This window comes from Primulina tabacum, unplaced genomic scaffold (assembly GCF_025594145.1).
Source record: "Primulina tabacum isolate GXHZ01 unplaced genomic scaffold, ASM2559414v2 Contig610, whole genome shotgun sequence".
Lineage (NCBI taxonomy): Eukaryota > Viridiplantae > Streptophyta > Magnoliopsida > Lamiales > Gesneriaceae > Primulina > Primulina tabacum.
In genome coordinates this window covers 45600-69178 of record NW_027459809.1, presented here as the reverse complement: position 1 = coordinate 69178, position 23579 = coordinate 45600, and the positions used below count along the sequence as shown (strand labels likewise).

The window sequence follows — 23579 nt, the reverse complement described above, 5'->3', positions numbered from 1 at the left end:
TATTTTAGAATGTTGTACGTTAGATGTCGATCCTGATATTTAATATATATCATTATTATTTAATTTGATTTAAACTTTAAAAAATATAAAGATATATTTTTATTTTGAAAAAAATAATTTATTTGTATATATTTTAATAAAATAATAAAAACTAAATTTTAATGTTGGTTATGCTTATCAATAATATTTTATTTTTTATATTTAATTTTATGATATTTACACATATTAATTCAGAGATTATTAATATCGTTATTATTATATTATTATTATTATCTAATATTATGTATTGCTTTGAGCACAACAAATAAGTAAACTTAACAAGGGTATAATATTAAATTTATTAATACGCAAAAACTTGTGTGAGACGGTCTCACGGGTCGTATTTGTGAGACGGATCTCTTATTTGGGTTACCCATGAAAAAGTATTACTTTTATGCTAAGAGTATTACTTTTTATTGTGAATATGGGTAGAGTTGACCCGTCTCACGGATTATGATCCGTGGGACGGTCTCACATGAGACTCACTCAATATTTAAAAGCTAATCACATATTCAAAATGTTGAACCAAACAATCTTAATAGTATCACATAATGTTTGATTATCTATAGCATAATTAATCATTTATTTATCTCATCACTTGTACCAAACACACCCTAATAGAATAAGAAAACATGAAATGAAATAAATATTTTAAAGATTCGTCTTGTCTTATTAACCAGTTGAAATCGACTGTGTTAGATCTATTGTCCCTACTAATGCACTAGTATAATCGGTTGGGAGAATTCAGAATCGATTGGACAATATCTTTGTTAGATGACTTCCGAAGAAGTTTTTTTGTTTGAAAACCTCTTTCTCCAAATCCACTAAGATTGGACGTTGATGCAGGATTTGATGTATCCTGGAACCAGTTCGACGTTGGTGCAGTAGTTGGTGATCCACAGGGTGTTTTAGACTGTTCAAACAGTAATTCAACCGACGGTCAAGATGATATTTAAGTTCTAGAAGTTCAACCACTTATTGATTCGGCGGATTTCCTATGACAACAGAATCTTTAGGCCCCAAAATTCACAAGCACACTGACTAGAAAAATTTCACCAGGCGGGCCTACTCCAAATCTCCAGAAACTATACCAAAAGCAATCATGCCAATGTTCTAGCTATACACATATATGGAACAAAAATAATACCAGAAAACAGCAAAAATCAACGAAGATTGTTTTGCGCAACCGCTTGGCACAGTTCATCCTCGTAGAATAGGGCTCTATTAGAAGCCAAGGATTTGCAGACAGGTTTCGGCAAAAAGGATGGCACCAAACATTTTGAAGAAAATGGGGATTCTTGGAAGAGAACAGCTGCAATTTGGCGCATCTCAGTGCATTTTAGACGAGAAGGGGGACGAGGGCCATGCTTAGGTGCCTTGGGTGAGTGAGGACTGCCAATCCACACTCCTTTTCCACCTCCCTTGCTGCAAATGGTTCCAATATGTTTCAACATTTTTTGTTTGTAGTAGACTTCTTAAGTACAAACAACATATTGGAACCATTTGGTTTGAGTGGTTGTAGATTCAATTTCTTGATTTTGGTTTGATCGTACGCTTCTAATGCAGGTGGGTTATCACGATTCAAGGGGTTTGGTGGTTTCACCCACCCCATAATTATAATGTGTTTTTTCCTTAACATTGATTTGTTCTCCCGTGGTTTTTATTGTTTTAGGGTTTAGGTTTTTGCTATGTCCCGCAAATTGGGGGTTTTCAGCATATTTGGGGATTTAGAACATTTAAAGAAATTATAATTTTAGGCTATGTTTGGACCTTGGGTGACAGAGAATGTGAAGAAAACCATCATTCATACTGAGAACCCCAAGGATGCAGTTTTCATTTTCTTTGTGATTGTGTGTGTAGGATTTTGGATGTGAATTTTGTGCTGTATAGGTTTTTGGAGTTGATTAAAGGTGATTTTTCAATCACCTTATGATTATTTTTTTCAGAAACGTCTCACGCAGCGACTACCGAATTTTAGAGGGATGTTGATCTTTAGTAGTACTTTCTCTCGAATTATTCTTTATGCTAATGAAGGAGCTGTCCCTGCTATGCAGTTGGTACCATATTGGGAGCAATGACTGGAGCGCTTATTGGCCAAGAGACAGAAAGTGGATTTGTTAGAGGGGCTTCGGTTGGTGCCATATCCGGTGCTGTTTACTCCATCGAAGTCTTTGAATCATCACTTCTTTTGTGGCAGTCCGATGAATCTGGGATACAGTGTCTCCTGTATTTGGTAAGTCTTATCTATTGAATGGATTAATAATCTTGAGTCAATACTATTCAATTGCAGACGTGATAATTCTGGCATTCAATCTTCGAGATTTATAGCATGTTTAGTAATCTGATGAGTTTGGAGCTAATAATCTGACTGTACAGATTGATGTGATAGTGAGCCTTCTAAGTGGCAGACTTGTCCGCGAGCGTATTGGTCCACTATGCTAAGTGCCGTGCAAAGTCAGGTATTATGCTGCTCGATTGCTTTTCTTTGAAATAGGGATGACAGTATTTTTATTTTTTGACTTTAGAATTTTTTTCGTTAATCAGATGGAACATGTAGAACACATTTGAAGACGTTCCCGACATTTTTGACACCGGTGGGGCAAATGGTTTGTTAGTAGACACAGTTGAAAAGTTCCCATATATACTCTTGCTAATATACTATCCTCCAAAAATTAGATTTACTAGTGTTTATCCATTATATATATAACTTCAAAATATCGTACTCAGCTCAAAATCAAAACGTAGTAAACTAATTTTAAGTATGATTCAAACTATTTTCATCGTAACAATTTATATTATAACAAAAAATATTATTTAATGCTTGTGGCAACACATTAAACGGTATATCGGTTAGATTAAATATTTTCTTTAGTCTTACTTTATAGATTTTCAAAGATATTTTATTGAAAATGTCTATAATTTTTGCAGTGATAAAGATGCAATTAGTAAAAATAATCACATTAAAAACACATTTTATTCATACTGCAATTCAATTTTTTATATATATATATATATATATATATCAAAACATTTTTTATACGCATAAAGTCTCAACTAAATAAAGAACATTATCCTGTCATCAAAATATTAAGTATCAACCAAAAACCAAACAGAAAATATCATATCCAATATTTCAATATAATATAAGATTTTCTGGGGAAAAAAAAGAGAGAGGTAATAGACTGAGACAATCACGAATCCAACTAAATTACCAAGACTATAAGCAATAAGTGGAAGTTAACCAAAATCTTCAGACGGTGACTAAATGAAGAAAGGAAGAACAAAAAACTTTTAGCAAACCAAATCTAGTAAACATTCTCTATCCAAAAATCCATGATTAGGGGGACTAAAATGTAGAAAACAAAAAAAATGTGCCGTGTTTCAGATAGCCGTTGATGACTTCACCGCACAAGCTCGGAAAAGCAGCCTAAAATATAGAGTTGTTGTATGTTCAAAGTCCCCACCTATGTATCGTTAAAACTATGTGTTTGTCTTTTCATCATGTATATGCAGACTAGAAATATTGAGAGATTGAGAACTTGATCATGTAGGATACAAGATGGTTAACATTATTTTCTACAGTTACCCTTCCTCCTCACCTTTCTCCCTGCAAGAGTAAGAAAAAAATCGTCTAGATGAGTTAGAGACCACCACAAGCTCGAAAAAAGCCTAAAATATAGAGTTGTGTGTGTTCAAAGTCCCCACCTATGATAATATAGTATCGCTAGAAACTACGTGTTTGTCTTTCATCATGTATATGCAACTAGAAATATTGAGAGATTGAGGACTTGATCATAGGATACATGTGGTTGGCATTATCCATTTTCTCAGTTACCCTTCTCCTCACCTTTTCTCCCTGCAAGAGTAAGAAAAAAATCGCCTAGATGAGTTAGAGACCACCACAAGCTCGGAAAAGCAGCCTAATAGAGTTGTGTTCAAAGTCCCCACCTATGATAATAATATCACTAGAAACTACGTGTTTGTCTTTTCATCATAATATGCATACTAGAAATATTGAGAGATCGAGGACTTGATCCTGTAGGATACATGATGGTTGGCATTATCCATTTCTTCTTACCCTTCCTTCTCACTTTTTCTCCCTGCAAGAGTAAGAAACAAATCACCTAGATGAGTTAGAGACCACCAATACTCTATCTAAAGTGCATGTGGGCTGAAATGTCTACAAAATACCCAAAGGATAACAAGTATATAGATATAGAAGGCGGTGAGAAAACTGAAAAGGGGACATTAACAGATTTTGCTCGTAAGTTAATAGCATATTCACTTGTTTTTTCAGTAAAATTTTGGACTACACTACTAGTAAAAGATTAACTATTAGAAAAGTGGTATTACGAAGATCAAACATGTTAATCATTCACCTGTATTTCCACCACATTCGAAGCTCGCAAGCATCCAGTATAAGTTGGACATTCTGTCAGCTCCCTAATCTGAAAATTAAGAATGTATAATATTAGTATTCATAGCTAAGTCTCATCTTAATAGGTGGCAAATCATTTAAACAGTTCGATATGATCAGCCATAAAATATCCAGCTGCCTCTGTCACTATGATAAGAGGTTAAATGGCAGCACTAACCATCCTGTATCCTACAGGATCAGGTTCTCAATCTCAATATTTCTAGTCTGCATATACATGATGAAAGACAACACATAGTTTCTAGCGATACATAAGTGAGGACTTTGAACATACAAAAACTCTATATTTTAGGCTGCTTTTCCGAGCTTGTGCGGTGAAGTCATCAACGGCTATTGGCACATCGGCACAGTTTTTTGTTTTCTACATTTTAGTCCCCCTAATAAGGATTTTTAGATAGAGAAGGTTTACTAGATTTGGTTTGCTAAAAGTTTTTCTATTCTTCTTTTCTTCATATAGCCACCGTCTGAAAATTTGGTTAACTTCGACTTATTTCTTATAGTCGTTGCTAATTTAGTTGGATTCGTGATTGTCCCGAGTTTATTACCTCTCTTTTTTTTCAGAAACATCTTATATTATATTGAAATATTGGATATGAATTTTTTCTGTTGGGTTTTTGGTTGATACTTAATATTCTGATAACATGATAAGGTTCTTTATTTTAGTTGAGACTTTATGCTTAGAGAAAAATGCTTGGATATATATAGATATATATATACTATATATATATATATATCTATATTATAAAATTGAATTGTGGTATGACTAAAAATATGTTTTTTTATGTGATTTATTTTTACTAATTGCATCATTACCACTGCAAAAATTATAGATATTTTCAATAAAATATCTTTGAAAATCTATAAAGTAAGTCTAAAGAAAATATTTCATCTAACCCCATATAGTGTTTAATGTGTGGCCACGAGCATTTGAATAATATTTTTTTGTTATAATATAAATGTTACGTTGAAAATAATTTGAATCATACTTAAAATTAGTTTACTACGTTTTGGTTTTACGAGGAGTATGATATTTTTGAAATTATATATATAATGGATAAATACTAGTAATCTAATTTTTGGAGGATAGTATATTAGCAAGAGTATATGATTTATTTGGGTGATATATTCTCCGAAATATCAAACTAAAACATGCTCCCACATTATTCTTATACTCAAAATATCAAACTAAAACATGCTCGAAATATATAAATAAATCCATCTGTATAAATATATTTCAAAATATTTTATAACATTTTATTCTTGTTTAATTATGTGCTCGATATCTATCTAGTTTTCAAAAGTTGATCCGCAGCCAGCATGATTCCCATTTCCTTGGAATAATTGTACAACACTTAACATTGAATTATCTAGAAATCGAAAATACCATGGATTGCCCCAATTTAGGCTATCTTCGATTAGTTTCAATTTGAGTAAAAAAATAAAAAACATATAATACATAAATTACATTTGAATTAATACAAAAATTAAATAAATTCAAAATTGAATTAAATGAATTGATATAATCAATGCAACAATAATTAAAGTGGTCATTTATTACAGTACACACACACATATATAATTAATTTTGATATCTTGCACACCTACCGTACACACTTTTGTGAGCACCGATGAGGTGTCACTCATCTATTGGATGTGATGAAATATAGAAAATTACACATCGAATGGATGAGTGATATATATATATATATAACATTGCAATCATTTGTGTTTAAAATTATTTATACAGTTTGTAATAAAATTAAATATATCATAGTAACACAAATCATATCACAAATTAAATTGATTGATATAATCAATGTAAAAAATTTTAATTTAGTTTATATTTCCATAAAGTTTAGTTTCAATTTGAATAAAAAAATAATAAAAAATATATAATATATAAATTATATTTTAATTAATATAAAAATGAATTAAATTCAAATTTGAACTAAATGAATTGATATAATCAATACAAACAATAATTGAAATTATCATTTATTGTAGTACATATATTTCAATATTAATGATATATCTTTTCTTTTTTAGAAATAACATTTTGACGGGAAATTAATATTTTTGGCAAAATATTAGAGTACTTGGTAAAAGGACATCGTAAAATGCACAATTGTATTTTAAAAAAACCACTAAAGAACCAGTTGTTCCTCGTTCAATGATTTTACTTCTTAACCTATATTGCTCATTAAAGAAATTGAGGACTTGATCATGTAGAATACAAGAAGGTTGGCATTATCCATTTTCTCCAATTACCCTTCCTCCTCACCTTTTCTCCCTGCAAGAGTAAGAAAAAAATCGCCTAGATGAGTTAGAAACCACCAATACTCTATCTAAAGTGCATGTCGTGGGATGAAATGTCTACAAAATACCCAAAGGATAACAAGTCTATAGATATATAGAACAAGTCGCATGAGAAAGCTGAAAAGGGGATATTAGCAGATTTTGCTCATAAGTTAATCGCATATTCACTTGTTTTTTCAGTAAATTTTGGACTACACTACTAGTAAAAGATTTACTATAAGAAAAGTGGTATTGCGAGGATCAAATATGCGATACATTTCACCTGTATTTCCACCACATTCGAAGCTCGCAAAGCATCCAATATAAGTTGGACATTGTCTGTCAGCTCCCTAATCTGAAAAATTGAGAATGTATAATATTAGTATTCATAGTAAGTCTCATCGTAATAGGTGGCAAATCATTTAAAAAGTTTGATATGATCAGCCATAAAATATCCAGCTGCCTCTGTGACTATGATAAGAGGTTAAATGGCAGCACTAACAGTCGATTTGGTGTTTCAAATCATGGCAGGCAAGATTTTCAGCCAGAGATGCTTTTGATCCGATCAGGCATCTCCAAATTCCACTCCAAAGACAACTTACATGAATAACTACCCGTCCAAGCTACTTCATTCTCAAAATAGTATCATTGTTACCTAATGAAACCAACTAAAAAGAGTGTACCATGATTCTAATGTGCATTCTTGGTCATACAAATTTACCATTTCCATATCAATATAAATCTTCTGATAAACTCAAGCGTATTACAGTTAGATATCAATTGTCATTTTATTTCATCCAAGAATAATCTAACAAAACCGAAACATTTCAAAATTCTTAACCTATATTGCTCACTAAATTCCAATTAAAGAATCAAGCTTTTGATATTTTCAACTTTCTGATCTAGAGCCTCAAAATTTCTCTTCTATGTACCAACAATCAAAAAAGAATCGCAAGTTTAAGTTTAGATAAAATGGATAAAGAAATAAGCATAAGCAGGAAATTTTTCATTAATTTGACCGACTTACTTTCTTAAAGCTTGCTATTAAGTTTATGGGAACCCATCCATCCACATCCATTTTCTGGCGCAAATATGTGTCCTTCACCAAATTATCATCACTGCAAGATACATGTGAAAATCCAAGCGTTGATACCATGCGCAAATAGACAGCAATGAGCGGATGAATCATTTAGTATGCATAACAAAAATAACATACCAAAAATAATAATCTATCTGTTTCACAATTTTGGAAGGCAAGTGAGGATCAGGTATGGGAGACGACATTGGTGCATATGGAAACATAGGCATGTGCCCGGGTGAACCTGGGTGGGGTCCAAGAGCAAAATACGTAAAAGATGAAGCATCTGCAAATTGAAACAAAATATAATTAGCACGCAAGATAATCTACAGAAGCAAGTATCTCAAAGCAGCAAACCTCACCATTGTAGAACACTGGGGGACCATAGGGCCGCGCACCCACAGGGGGAGGTGGAGGAATAAAAGGAGCACTTGAAACTGGACCACGTATGAAGGGCCGAGAGGCGACACTCTGCTGGGGTGCAAGGTTTACTCTGCTGCCAAAAGATTGATGGTTATAGCTCCAATCATCAATCCAACGTTCCTGGTATCGTTTGCTACCATGGCCATGATTAGAAGAACCATTCCCTTGAAGTTGCGGTCCACTGTTGTTCCTTCTAAAAGGACCACGCGGATGGTGTGGCTCATGCCCACTGTGAGATCCTCCTCTCTGTCCAACATCCCAACGTGTGTTGTCCCTAGGAGATACCCCCGAAGAGATGCTGGACTTCACTGGCTTAAAAGGAGACGCTTCAACCACAGAACTGTGTGAATTTGGTGCTTGAGAAAAGCTGCCGTTGGCTGTTATGTTTCTGTGACTTGTCCTGTCACCACCTAGCTCCGGAGAACACTGGCGGATAGGAGATTCATGGTTCGAAGCTGAATTTGTTGCTACTTCCTGTGAAGACCAAGAGTCAACTGACGTCCCCTATTATTCACAAAAAGAAAATTTCGTAAGGAAAGCAGTCTAACTTGTACGAAAACTGATCATCGAGTTCATAATAGCACTAGAAGCATATATAATAAAACCCAAGCAACTAAGAACATCAGATAAATTGAACAGGTAGATTAAAAGGGCCAAAATATAGAGAACAACAATGACAGAAATAATAAACCTGTGACAGAATGATTGGTTCGTGAGAGAGTTCTTCAAGAGAATCAGTCGAACTCGAAGAAGCCTTCGTGGAAGCACGAGCTGATTTGGAGAAATCAGGCCAAGATGCTGTCCCCATCAAAGCACCAACCTGCGGAGCAACACCATTAGCAGGATTGTTCCAAACACACTTCTTGGTTACACCAACATTCTCACTTCCCTCAGCCTGACCATCCTCGGCCAAGAAACTAGCAGGTGGTGCGATTAATTGGTTTAGGAAAATTTCAGAAGGCAAAACGTGCTTCTGATCAGAGATACTCGAACATGAACAAGGCGACGCGAGCCGTGAATGGCGATCAATAACAGAATTTACAGATTGAACAGAGGCGGAGGAGTCAGAAGCAGTAGCCATTGCAGAAAACAAAAAAATAGGTCAGGCAACTGAACATCAAACCCACCAACACAATCGAATCGATTAAAGAAAACCCAAAAATTCCCACTCGAAATCGAAATCGCCTATCTCCGCCCGTTTTCTTGTTCGGAAGCAAATAAAAGTGCAGTGTTCTAGTCTCCCCGCATATATATAGAGCAATGAAGCGGGGAATTAGTTTCCTACGACAAATATAATTACAGCTCGGATTTAATTAGGATATACGTATTTAGTATCAAGATAAAAAGATAAAGGTTAATTTTATTTATTTATATATCGGAACAAATAATATTTTATATCTCGAAAAAAAAAACAAAGAAGTAAAATAATCGATATTTAAAATCCGATATCTTTTATTTATAAAAACAAAGCCTATGTTTTTAAAAATCGAAAAATCTTTAATGATTTATAAGGTGATTTATATCAAGTTTTACTTTTAAAATTTTGACATATGGTGATGATATAATTTATCTCCAAATTATCATTAAGAAGATCTTATCTTTGTATTTCAAATTGTTTCACATTAACTTTTTGCTAGAAAATTTTGATAGAATTAAATAAAACTCAAATACAAGATTAGATAAGAAAAACAAAAAACTTACTCTAAAATTACTAAAAAAATAAATAATCTAAATAAGAATAAAATATTTACTATTGTCATATTAATTTTTTCCTAAAAAAATAGCCGATTTATCTTTAATACCATACTTTAAATAAATAATAATTAATGTATAACATAACTATACTTTCAAAAATATAGATAAGGATTGGATGTTCAAAATTTGAAAATATGGTGAGAATAAGAACATGAGTGTTACTTCTGTTCTTAGATAATATAGAGATTATAATTTGCTTTAATCATTCTAAATCAATTGACAAAAATATTCTTTTAATTAAATAAAAATCATGATAGAAATCTACGTTAAACTAAATAGATTTTTTTTGTCAATTGACATGTAATAATTGTTCTAAATAATTTATGTACTAATTGATTCAAGCCCAAAAAATTATTAGAAAAAATTGGCTCTACAAGTATTTGTCACTGGTTCAACCCTAAGAATTATTATTATGGTCTGATTCATCTATGCACTGCTATCTAGAATATAGAGGTGATTTCAACATGTTCAAGAGTTGATTTTTGTCGTATAAGATTATTCATGGTACACACGTAGCATTTTGTTCTAAATATCACTTATTTTTTTTGTTCCTGTTGATGATTGTATCTAATATTATTCTATCACATCTCAGGCACATGTAAACGCCACAACATAACGAACTCTTATATCAACTAACAAATACTTCGTATTTGCTCTTATTTTATGAAAATTGCAAAACCGAGTTTTTATAAGAGTGCATTTTATGTCATTATAAACTCATTTAAGTATTCAATTTTCTATATAAGAAGAAATATCAAAGACATGTTTTCGGAAGTCCTCAATAAGCTCATCCATTTAAAAATTTAGTGGTGGTAATATTTTTATTAAATATTGTATATTTGTCCCGGAATCATGAAATACAAAACCTAAAGTGCCTCTTAAAACAAAATATAAACCGTACCGTTATCATAGCACAATTTTAGTACAAGGAAATGAATCCCTCTCTCTTTATTCTTAGGTAAATGAAAATGTTCTTTGTTTATGGAAAATCAATTTAAAATAGGAAAGGTTCAAAGTATATTCTAAGGGTGTGTTTGGTTGAGTGGATTAAACAATGATAGATTAATAGTCAAACACTTATCCAATATTTGATTAAAATTTTAAGATGTTTTAATAATCATTTTGATCCGATTTAAGATCCAATTTTTTAGATAACTATTTGATTATTAATCTAACAAATCAAGTGAGATACACTATCAAAGCTTAATAAATTACATTTTTCTCCTCTTATTTCTTAGAGTGTTAAGTTATTTATTGAATAAAGAGTGAGTCTTATGTGAGACCGTCTCACGGATCTTAATCTGTGAGACGGACCCTACTCATATTCACAATAAAAGTAATACTCTTAGCATAAAAAATAATATTTTTTCATGGATGACCCAAATAGAGATCCGTCTCACAAAATACGACCCATGAGACCGTCTCACACAAGTTTTTGCTATGTCCCGCAAATTGGGGGTTTTCAGCATATTTGGGGATTTAGAACATTTAAAGAAATTATAATTTTAGGCTATGTTTGGACCTTGGGTGACAGAGAATGTGAAGAAAACCATCATTCATACTGAGAACCCCAAGGATGCAGTTTTCATTTTCTTTGTGATTGTGTGGTGTAGGATTTTGGATGTGAATTTTGTGCTGTATAGGTTTTTGGAGTTGATTAAAGGTGATTTTTCAATCACCTTATGATTATTTTTTTCAGAAACGTCTCACGCAGCGACTACCGAATTTTAGAGGGATGTTGATCTTTAGTAGTACTTTCTCTCGAATTATTCTTTATGCTAATGAAGGAGCTGTCCCTGCTATGCAGTTGGTACCATATTGGGAGCAATGACTGGAGCGCTTATTGGCCAAGAGACAGAAAGTGGATTTGTTAGAGGGGCTTCGGTTGGTGCCATATCCGGTGCTGTTTACTCCATCGAAGTCTTTGAATCATCACTTCTTTTGTGGCAGTCCGATGAATCTGGGATACAGTGTCTCCTGTATTTGGTAAGTCTTATCTATTGAATGGATTAATAATCTTGAGTCAATACTATTCAATTGCAGACGTGATAATTCTGGCATTCAATCTTCGAGATTTATAGCATGTTTAGTAATCTGATTGAGTTTGGAGCTAATAATCTGACTGTACAGATTGATGTGATAGTGAGCCTTCTAAGTGGCAGACTTGTCCGCGAGCGTATTGGTCCAGCTATGCTTAGTGCCGTGCAAAGTCAGGTATTATGCTGCTCGATTGCATTTCTCTGAAAAAGGGATAACAGTATTTTTACTTTTTTGACTTAAGAATTTTTCTTCGTTAATCAGATGGAACATGTAGAAACAACATTTGAAGACGTTCCCGACATTTTTGACACCGGTGGGGCAAATGGTTTGTTAGTAGACACAGTTGAAAAGTTCCCAGATATATACTCTTAGCTAATATACTATCCTCCAAAAATTAGATAATGTTAACCATCTTGTATCCTACAGGATCAAGTTCTCAATCTCTCAATATTTCTAGTCTGCATATACATGATGAAAAGACAAACACATAGTTTCTAACGATACATAAGTGGGGACTTTGAACATACAACAACTCTATATTTTAAGCTGCTTTTCCGAGCTTGTGCGGTGAAGTCATCAACGGCTATCTTGAAACATCGGCACAGTTTTTTTGTTTTCTACATTTTAGTCCCCCTAATAATGGATTTTTGGATAGAGAATGTTTACTAGATTTGGTTTGCTAAAAGTTTTTCTATTCTTCTTTTCTTCATATAGCCACCGTCTGAAAATTTTGGTTAACTTCGACTTATTTCTTATAGTCGTTGCTAATTTAGTTGGATTCGTGATTGTCCCGAGTTTATTACCTCTCTTTTTTTTCAGAAACATCTTATATTATATTGAAATATTGGATATGAATTTTTTCTGTTGGGTTTTTGGTTGATACTTAATATTCTGATAACATGATAAGGTTCTTTATTTTAGTTGAGACTTTATGCTTAGAGAAAAATGCTTGGATATATATATAGATATATATATATATATATATATATATATATATTATAAAAATTGAATTGTGGTATGAATAAAATTATGTTTTTTTATGTGATTTATTTTTACTAATTGCATCATTACCACTGCAAAAATTATAGATATTTTCAATAAAATATCTTTGAAAATCTATAAAGTAAGTCTAAAGAAAATATTTCATCTAACCCATATAGTGTTTAATGTGTGGCCACGAGCATTTGAATAATATTTTTTTGTTATAATATAAATTGTTACGTTGAAAATAATTTGAATCATACTTAAAATTAGTTTACTACGTTTTGGTTTTAAGATGAGTATGATATTTTTGAAATTATATATATAATGGATAAATACTAGTAAATCTAATTTTTGGAGGATAGTATATTAGCAAGAGTATATGATTTATTTGGGTGATATATTCTCCGAAATATCAAACTAAAACATGCTCCCACATTATTCTTATACTCAAAAATATCAAACTAAAACATGCTCGAAATATATAAATAAATCCATCTGTATAAATATATTTCAAAATATTTTATAACATTTTATTCTTGTTTAATTATGTGCTCGATATCTATCTAGTTTTCAAAAGTTGATCCGCAGCCAGCATGATTCCCATTTCCTTGGAATAATTGTACAACACTTAACATTGAATTATCTAGAAATCGAAAAATACCATGGATTGCCCCAATTTAGGCTATCTTCGATTAGTTTCAATTTGAGTAAAAAAATAAAAAACATATAATACATAAATTACATTTGAATTAATACAAAAATTAAATAAATTCAAAATTGAATTAAATGAATTGATATAATCAATGCAAACAATAATTAAAGTGGTCATTTATTACAGTACACACACACATATATAATTAATTTTGATATCTTGCACACCTACCGTACACACTTTTGTGAGCACCGATGAGGTGTCACTCATCTATTGGATGTGATGAAATATAGAAAAATTACACATCGAATGGATGAGTGATATATATATATATAACATTGCAATCATTTGTGTTTAAAATTTATTTATACAGTTTGTAATAAAAATTAAATATATCATAGTAACACAAATCATATCACAAATTAAATTGATTGATATAATCAATGTAAAAAATTTTAATTTAGTTTATATTTTCCATAAAGTTTAGTTTCAATTTGAATAAAAAAATAATAAAAAATATATAATATATAAATTATATTTTAATTAATATAAAAATGAATTAAATTCAAATTTGAACTAAATGAATTGATATAATCAATACAAACAATAATTGAAATTATCATTTATTGTAGTACATATATTTCAATATTAATGATATATCTTTTCTTTTTTAGAAATAACATTTTGACGGTAAATTAATATTTTTGGCAAAATATTAGAGTACTTGGTAAAAGGACATCGTAAAATGCACAATTGTATTTTAAAAAAACCACTAAAGAACCAGTTGTTTCCTCGTTCAATGATTTTACTTCTTAACCTATATTGCTCATTAAAGAAATTGAGGACTTGATCATGTAGAATACAAGAAGGTTGGCATTATCCATTTTCTCCAATTACCCTTCCTCCTCACCTTTTCTCCCTGCAAGAGTAAGAAAAAAAATCGCCTAGATGAGTTAGAAACCACCAATACTCTATCTAAAGTGCATGTCGTGGGATGAAATGTCTACAAAATACCCAAAGGATAACAAGTCTATAGATATATAGAACAAGTCGCATGAGAAAGCTGAAAAGGGGATATTAGCAGATTTTGCTCATAAGTTAATCGCATATTCACTTGTTTTTTCAGTAAAATTTTGGACTACACTACTAGTAAAAGATTTACTATAAGAAAAGTGGTATTGCGAGGATCAAATATGCGATACATTTCACCTGTATTTCCACCACATTCGAAGCTCGCAAAGCATCCAATATAAGTTGGACATTGTCTGTCAGCTCCCTAATCTGAAAAATTGAGAATGTATAATATTAGTATTCATAGTTAAGTCTCATCGTAATAGGTGGCAAATCATTTAAAAAGTTTGATATGATCAGCCATAAAATATCCAGCTGCCTCTGTGACTATGATAAGAGGTTAAATGGCAGCACTAACAGTCGATTTGGTGTTTCAAATCATGGCAGGCAAGATTTTCAGCCAGAGATGCTTTTGATCCGATCAGGCATCTCCAAATTCCACTCCAAAGACAACTTACATGAATAACTAACCCGTCCAAGCTACTTCATTCTCAAAATAGTATCATTGTTACCTAATGAAACCAACTAAAAAGAGTGTACCATGATTCTAATGTGCATTCTTGGTCATACAAATTTACCATTTCCATATCAATATAAATCTTCTGATAAACTCAAGCGTATTACAGTTAGATATCAATGTCATTTTATTTCATCCAAGAATAATCTAACAAAACCGAAACATTTCAAAATTCTTAACCTATATTGCTCACTAAATTCCAATTAAAGAATCAAGCTTTTGATATTTTCAACTTTCTGATCTAGAGCCTCAAAATTTCTCTTCTATGTACCAACAATCAAAAAAGAATCGCAAGTTTAAGTTTAGATAAAATGGATAAAGAAATAAGCATAAGCAGGAAATTTTTCATTAATTTGACCGACTTACTTTCTTAAAGCTTGCTATTAAGTTTATGGGAACCCATCCATCCACATCCATTTTCTGGCGCAAATATGTGTCCTTCACCAAATTATCATCACTGCAAGATACATGTGAAAATCCAAGCGTTGATACCATGCGCAAATAGACAGCAATGAGCGGATGAATCATTTAGTATGCATAACAAAAATAACATACCAAAAATAATAATCTATCTGTTTCACAATTTTGGAAGGCAAGTGAGGATCAGGTATGGGAGACGACATTGGTGCATATGGAAACATAGGCATGTGCCCGGGTGAACCTGGGTGGGGTCCAAGAGCAAAATACGTAAAAGATGAAGCATCTGCAAATTGAAACAAAATATAATTAGCACGCAAGATAATCTACAGAAGCAAGTATCTCAAAGCAGCAAACCTCACCATTGTAGAACACTGGGGGACCATAGGGCCGCGCACCCACAGGGGGAGGTGGAGGAATAAAAGGAGCACTTGAAACTGGACCACGTATGAAGGGCCGAGAGGCGACACTCTGCTGGGGTGCAAGGTTTACTCTGCTGCCAAAAGATTGATGGTTATAGCTCCAATCATCAATCCAACGTTCCTGGTATCGTTTGCTACCATGGCCATGATTAGAAGAACCATTCCCTTGAAGTTGCGGTCCACTGTTGTTCCTTCTAAAAGGACCACGCGGATGGTGTGGCTCATGCCCACTGTGAGATCCTCCTCTCTGTCCAACATCCCAACGTGTGTTGTCCCTAGGAGATACCCCCGAAGAGATGCTGGACTTCACTGGCTTAAAAGGAGACGCTTCAACCACAGAACTGTGTGAATTTGGTGCTTGAGAAAAGCTGCCGTTGGCTGTTATGTTTCTGTGACTTGTCCTGTCACCACCTAGCTCCGGAGAACACTGGCGGATAGGAGATTCATGGTTCGAAGCTGAATTTGTTGCTACTTCCTGTGAAGACCAAGAGTCAACTGACGTCCCCTATTATTCACAAAAAGAAAATTTCGTAAGGAAAGCAGTCTAACTTGTACGAAAACTTGATCATCGAGTTCATAATAGCACTAGAAGCATATATAATAAAACCCAAGCAACTAAGAACATCAGATAAATTGAACAGGTAGATTAAAGGGCCAAAATATAGAGAACAACAATGACAGAAATAATAAACCTGTGACAGAATGATTGGTTCGTGAGAGAGTTCTTCAAGAGAATCAGTCGAACTCGAAGAAGCCTTCGTGGAAGCACGAGCTGATTTGGAGAAATCAGGCCAAGATGCTGTCCCCATCAAAGCACCAACCTGCGGAGCAACACCATTAGCAGGATTGTTCCAAACACACTTCTTGGTTACACCAACATTCTCACTTCCCTCAGCCTGACCATCCTCGGCCAAGAAACTAGCAGGTGGTGCGATTAATTGGTTTAGGAAAATTTCAGAAGGCAAAACGTGCTTCTGATCAGAGATACTCGAACATGAACAAGGCGACGCGAGCCGTGAATGGCGATCAATAACAGAATTTACAGATTGAACAGAGGCGGAGGAGTCAGAAGCAGTAGCCATTGCAGAAAACAAAAAAATAGGTCAGGCAACTGAACATCAAACCCACCAACACAATCGAATCGATTAAAGAAAACCCAAAAATTCCCACTCGAAATCGAAATCGCCTATCTCCGCCCGTTTTCTTGTTCGGAAGCAAATAAAAGTGCAGTGTTCTAGTCTCCCCGCATATATATAGAGCAATGAAGCGGGGAATTAGTTTCCTACGACAAATATAATTACAGCTCGGATTTAATTAGGATATACGTATTTAGTATCAAGATAAAAAGATAAAGGTTAATTTTATTTATTTATATATCGGAACAAATAATATTTTATATCTCGAAAAAAAAAACAAAGAAGTAAAATAATCGATATTTAAAATCCGATATCTTTTATTTATAAAAACAAAGCCTATGTTTTAAAAATCGAAAAATCTTTAATGATTTATAAGGTGATTTATATCAAGTTTTACTTTTAAAATTTTGACATATGGTGATGATATAATTTATCTCCAAATTATCATTAAGAAGATCTTATCTTTGTATTTCAAATTGTTTCACATTAACTTTTTGCTAGAAAATTTTGATAGAATTAAATAAAACTCAAATACAAGATTAGATAAGAAAAACAAAAAACTTACTCTAAAATTACTAAAAAATAAATAATCTAAATAAGAATAAAATATTTACTATTGTCATATTAATTTTTCCTAAAAAAATAGCCGATTTATCTTTAATACCATACTTTAAATAAATAATAATTAATGTATAACATAACTATACTTTCAAAAATATAGATAAGGATTGGATGTTCAAAATTTGAAAATATGGTGAGAATAAGAACATGAGTGTTACTTCTGTTCTTAGATAATATAGAGATTATAATTTGCTTTAATCATTCTAAATCAATTGACAAAAATATTCTTTTAATTAAATAAAAATCATGATAGAAATCTACGTTAAACTAAATAGATTTTTTTTGTCAATTGACATGTAATAATTGTTCTAAATAATTTATGTACTAATTGATTCAAGCCCAAAAAATTATTAGAAAAAATTGGCTCTACAAGTATTTGTCACTGGTTCAACCCTAAGAATTATTATTATGGTCTGATTCATCTATGCACTGCTATCTAGAATATAGAGGTGATTTCAACATGTTCAAGAGTTGATTTTTGTCGTATAAGATTATTCATGGTACACACGTAGCATTTTGTTCTAAATATCACTTATTTTTTTGTGTTCCTGTTGATGATTGTATCTAATATTATTCTATCACATCTCAGGCACATGTAAACGCCACAACATAACGAACTCTTATATCAACTAACAAATACTTCGTATTTGCTCTTATTTTATGAAAATTGCAAAACCGAGTTTTTATAAGAGTGCATTTTATGTCATTATAAACTCATTTAAGTATTCAATTTTCTATATAAGAAGAAATATCAAAGACATGTTTTCGGAAGTCCTCAATAAGCTCATCCATTTAAAAATTTAGTGGTGGTAATATTTTTATTAAATATTGTATATTTGTCCCGGAATCATGAAATACAAAACCTAAAGTGCCTCTTAAAACAAAATATAAACCGTACCGTTATCATAGCACAATTTTAGTACAAGGAAATGAATCCCTCTCTCTTTATTCTTAGGTAAATGAAAATGTTCTTTGTTTATGGAAAATCAATTTAAAATAGGAAAGGTTCAAAGTATATTCTAAGGGTGTGTTTGGTTGAGTGGATTAAACAATGATAGATTAATAGTCAAACACTTATCCAATATTTGATTAAAATTTTAAGATGTTTTAATAATCATTTTGATCCGATTTAAGATCCAATTTTTTAGATAACTATTTGATTATTAATCTAACAAATCAAGTGAGATACACTATCAAAGCTTAATAAATTACATTTTTCTCCTCTTATTTCTTAGAGTGTTAAGTTATTTATTGAATAAAGAGTGAGTCTTATGTGAGACCGTCTCACGGATCTTAATCTGTGAGACGGATCAACCCTACTCATATTCACAATAAAAGTAATACTCTTAGCATAAAAAATAATATTTTTTCATGGATGACCCAAATAGAGATCCGTCTCACAAAATACGACCCATGAGACCGTCTCACACAAGTTTTTGCCTTGAATAAAAAATTTATTTTAGAGTGTTGTACGTTAGATGTCGATCCTGATATTTAATATATATCATTATTATTTAATTTGATTTAAACTTTAAAAAATATAAAGATATATTTTTATTTTGAAAAAAATAATTTATTTGTATATATTTTAATAAAATAATAAAAACTAAATTTTAATGTTGGTTATGCTTATCAATAATATTTTTATTTTTATTATATTTAATTTTATGATATTTACACATATTAATTCAGAGATTATTAATATCGTTATTATTAACATTATTATTATTATTATCTAATATTATGTATTGCTTTGAGCACAACAAATAAGTAAACTTAACAAGGGTATAATATTAAATTTATTAATACGCAAAAACTTGTGTGAGACGGTCTCACGGGTCGTATTTGTGAGACGGATCTCTTATTTGGGTTACCCATGAAAAAGTATTACTTTTTATGCTAAGAGTATTACTTTTTATTGTGAATATGGGTAGAGTTGACCCGTCTCACGGATTATGATCCGTGGGACGGTCTCACATGAGACTCACTCAATATTTAAAAGCTAATCACATATTCAAAATGTTGAACCAAACAATCTTAATAGTATCACATAATGTTTGATTATCTATAGCATAATTAATCATTTATTTATCTCATCACTTGTACCAAACACACCCTAATAGAATAAGAAAACATGAAATGAAATAAATATTTTAAAGATTCGTCTTGTCTTATTAACCAGTTGAAATCGACTACTGTGTTAGATCTATTGTCCCTACTAATGCACTAGCACATTATAATCGGTTGGGAGAATTCAGAATCGATTGGACAATATCTTTGTTAGATGACTTCCGAAGAAGTTTTTTTGTTTGAAAACCTCTTTCTCCAAATCCACTAAGATTGGACGTTGATGCAGGATTTGATGTATCCTGGAATCAGTTCGACGTTGGTGCAGTAGTTGGTGATCCACAGGGTGTTTTAGACTGTTCAAACAGTAATTCAACCGACGGTCAAGATGATATTTAAGTTCTAGAAGTTCAACCACTTATTGATTCGGCGGATTTCCTATGACAACAGAATCTTTAGGCCCCAAAATTCACAAGCACCTAAACTGACTAGAAAAATTTCACCAGGCGGGCCTACTCCAAATCTCCAGAAACTATACCAAAAGCAATCATGCCAATGTTCTAGCTATACACATATATGGAACAAAAATAATACCAGAAAACAGCAAAAATCAACGAAGATTGTTTTGCGCAACCGCTTGGCACAGTTCATCCTCGTAGAATAGGGCTCTATTAGAAGCCAAGGATTTGCAGACAGGTTTCGGCAAAAAGGATGGCACCAAACATTTTGAAGAAAATGGGGATTCTTGGAAGAGAACAGCTGCAATTTGGCGCATCTCAGTGCATTTTAGACGAGAAGGGGGACGAGGGCCATGCTTAGGTGCCTTGGGTGAGTGAGGACTGCCAATCCACACTCCTTTTCCACCTCCCTTGCTGCAAATGGTTCCAATATGTTTCAACATTTTTTGTTTGTAGTAGACTTCTTAAGTACAAACAACATATTGGAACCATTTGGTTTGAGTGGTTGTAGATTCAATTTCTTGATTTTGGTTTGATCGTACGCTTCTAATGCAGGTGGGTTATCACGATTCAAGGGGTTTGGTGGTTTCACCCACCCCATAATTATAATGTGTTTTTTCCTTAACATTGATTTGTTCTCCCGTGGTTTTTATTGTTTTAGGGTTTAGGTTTTTGCTATGTCCCGCAAATTGGGGGTTTTCAGCATATTTGGGGATTTAGAACATTTAAAGAAATTATAATTTTAGGCTATGTTTGGACCTTGGGTGACAGAGAATGTGAAGAAAACCATCATTCATACTGAGAACCCCAAGGATGCAGTTTTCATTTTCTTTGTGATTGTGTGGTGTAGGATTTTGGATGTGAATTTTGTGCTGTATAGGTTTTTGGAGTTGATTAAAGGTGATTTTTCAATCACCTTATGATTATTTTTTTCAGAAACGTCTCACGCAGCGACTACCGAATTTTAGAGGGATGTTGATCTTTAGTAGTACTTTCTCTCGAATTATTCTTTATGCTAATGAAGGAGCTGTCCCTGCTATGCAGTTGGTACCATATTGGGAGCAATGACTGGAGCGCTTATTGGCCAAGAGACAGAAAGTGGATTTGTTAGAGGGGCTTCGGTTGGTGCCATATCCGGTGCTGTTTACTCCATCGAAGTCTTTGAATCATCACTTCTTTTGTGGCAGTCCGATGAATCTGGGATACAGTGTCTCCTGTATTTGGTAAGTCTTATCTATTGAATGGATTAATAATCTTGAGTCAATACTATTCAATTGCAGACGTGATAATTCTGGCATTCAATCTTCGAGATTTATAGCATGTTTAGTAATCTGATTGAGTTTGGAGCTGATAATCTGACTGTACAGATTGATGTGATAGTGAGCCTTCTAAGTGGCAGACTTGTCCGCGAGCTTATTGGTCCAGCTATGCTAAGTGCCGTGCAAAGTCAGGTATTATGCTGCTCGATTGCTTTTCTTTGAAATAGGGATGACAGTATTTTTACTTTTTTGACTTACGAAATTTTCTTCGTTAATCAGATGGGAGCTGTAGGAACAACATTTGAAGACGTTCCCGACATTTTTGACACTGGCGGGGCAAATGGTTTGTTAGTAGACACAGTTGAAAAGTTCCCAAAGATAAGGGTTGCAAGAGACGACATTGTTGATACTTCCGGAGAGGGAGTCTCTTGTTCTGTTTGCCTTCAGGTACTGTTCTAATTTCTTTCCCTTTTTATCTGTCTCTTGTTAGATAAACTACATCAGTGCACCTTGACTTTTGGCCTATATAGTGACATTTATGAAATTTGCGTAATTTCTATGACAAAGCAATTACGCATACGACACATCCTACATCTACACTCGTTGTGGGTATTCATTTATATCCACCTAATTTCAGAAGAGGCCATTGTAATTATTCAAGTGTTGGCCAAAGTTTGAGCTCTTTGTATATAGACTTCTTTTATCGACAAGTTGAACTGATTTAGAAGAATCTGTCCCATGCTTTTAAATATACGCAGGACTTTCAGCTAGGGGAGACCGTGCGAAGTTTACCTCATTGTCACCACTTGTTTCATCTACCTTGCATCGACTCTTGGCTGGTGAGACACGGTTCTTGCCCGTTGTGTAGAAGAGTATTTTGATGCTCTTTTTGTACGGCGAGAAACACCAGCTTGATGATATCCTCTTACTCGTATACGGCCTCTCTATTTGTTCAATAAATCCGTAGTTTTAGATTGGCTAGGTGCAGCTCTATGTATGTAGTTTCTGAGCAACATCTTTCGTGTTCGGTCTCTGCGCTTGATCACGATTTTGTAAAGAAAATTTTGAGGTGTGGTTTGTATTCCCTCACAGATCCTACGTACACACAATGTTTGTTTGCTATTAGTATTTTCTTTATCATCACTAGTTGTGTTGTTACATGGCATTGTATCGTATCCATCTTGTATGACGTGGATAATTTGACTATTCCTATAAATCATCGTAAATTATGCAAATTAGTACAGGCGCATAATATATTTTCATTCTTATTCATTTATAAATATTGTTCCATAGTTTATTTATCAATAAAGTTCAATTTTTCTTGCTTGATTTTCACTTCATTCACAACCATGCTTTGCACTTTCTAACCATTTTAATTTTAACGCTCATCTGGTGTAACTCTTTATTCTTGTTTTTTTTAAAAAAAAAAATCTATTAAGTGTAAGTATTTTAATTTATAACATCGGATTTCAGATTATCTTTTATGACAATCGAAATCACCTGTTTACCATGTAATGAAAAAAATCTCTCACAGTCCAATGGCTAACAAGAAAGTGAGCAATCAAACTACCATTTCAATTCAATCATATGAAAAATTTGAGAATTCTAAAATTGGCTACAAGTCCGTGAGAAAGCTAGTTTTTTTAAAGAACTTTCCTAAGCTAAAGAGATAAAATGAAAGTACTTTTTTATGATATATCAATGAGAATGGAGAGTCCTCCTCCCAATCCATACATACATGATCGATAGAATCACTGCGTAAGTAGGACAGTCAACTTTATACTGTTTACTTTTTGGATTTGAAAAAGAATGCATTATCATTCATTTTGCAATAATTTCTTTAAAAAAAGTATATTCATCTTATTAGCGGTTCTTTTTCTTTTTTTTTTTTTCAAGGAATCGAAAATAAA

At 32.7% G+C, this 23579-nt stretch overlaps 2 protein-coding genes across 3 annotated transcripts; one reads left to right on the top strand and one right to left on the bottom strand.

The window, feature by feature from the left end:
- Positions 1-3621: 3621 nt before the first annotated feature.
- LOC142534595 (la-related protein 1C-like) lies at positions 3622-9351 on the bottom strand. Its single transcript, XM_075641456.1, has 10 exons — positions 8962-9351; positions 8210-8774; positions 7986-8133; positions 7797-7887; positions 7053-7124; positions 6756-6764; positions 4419-4487; positions 4131-4139; positions 3843-3895; positions 3622-3646 (listed from the first exon to the last, which is right to left on the bottom strand). Exons 1-10 carry the CDS (start codon positions 9349-9351, stop codon positions 3622-3624), a joined length of 1431 nt encoding a protein of 476 aa, XP_075497571.1.
- A 2154-nt stretch (positions 9352-11505) lies between these two features.
- LOC142534596 (NEP1-interacting protein 1-like) lies at positions 11506-22812 on the top strand. 2 transcript variants are annotated; one of them, XM_075641458.1, is made up of 4 exons: positions 11506-12011; positions 12156-12239; positions 21949-22116; positions 22428-22812. In XM_075641458.1, exons 1-4 carry the CDS (start codon positions 11853-11855, stop codon positions 22548-22550), a joined length of 534 nt encoding a protein of 177 aa, XP_075497573.1. In that variant the 5' UTR covers positions 11506-11852; the 3' UTR covers positions 22551-22812. The 2 variants fall into 2 exon arrangements, with proteins under 2 accessions (XP_075497573.1, XP_075497574.1); XM_075641459.1 differs by lacking the exons at positions 11506-12011; positions 12156-12239 and adding exons at positions 21093-21633; positions 21778-21861.
- Positions 22813-23579: the final 767 nt, after the last annotated feature.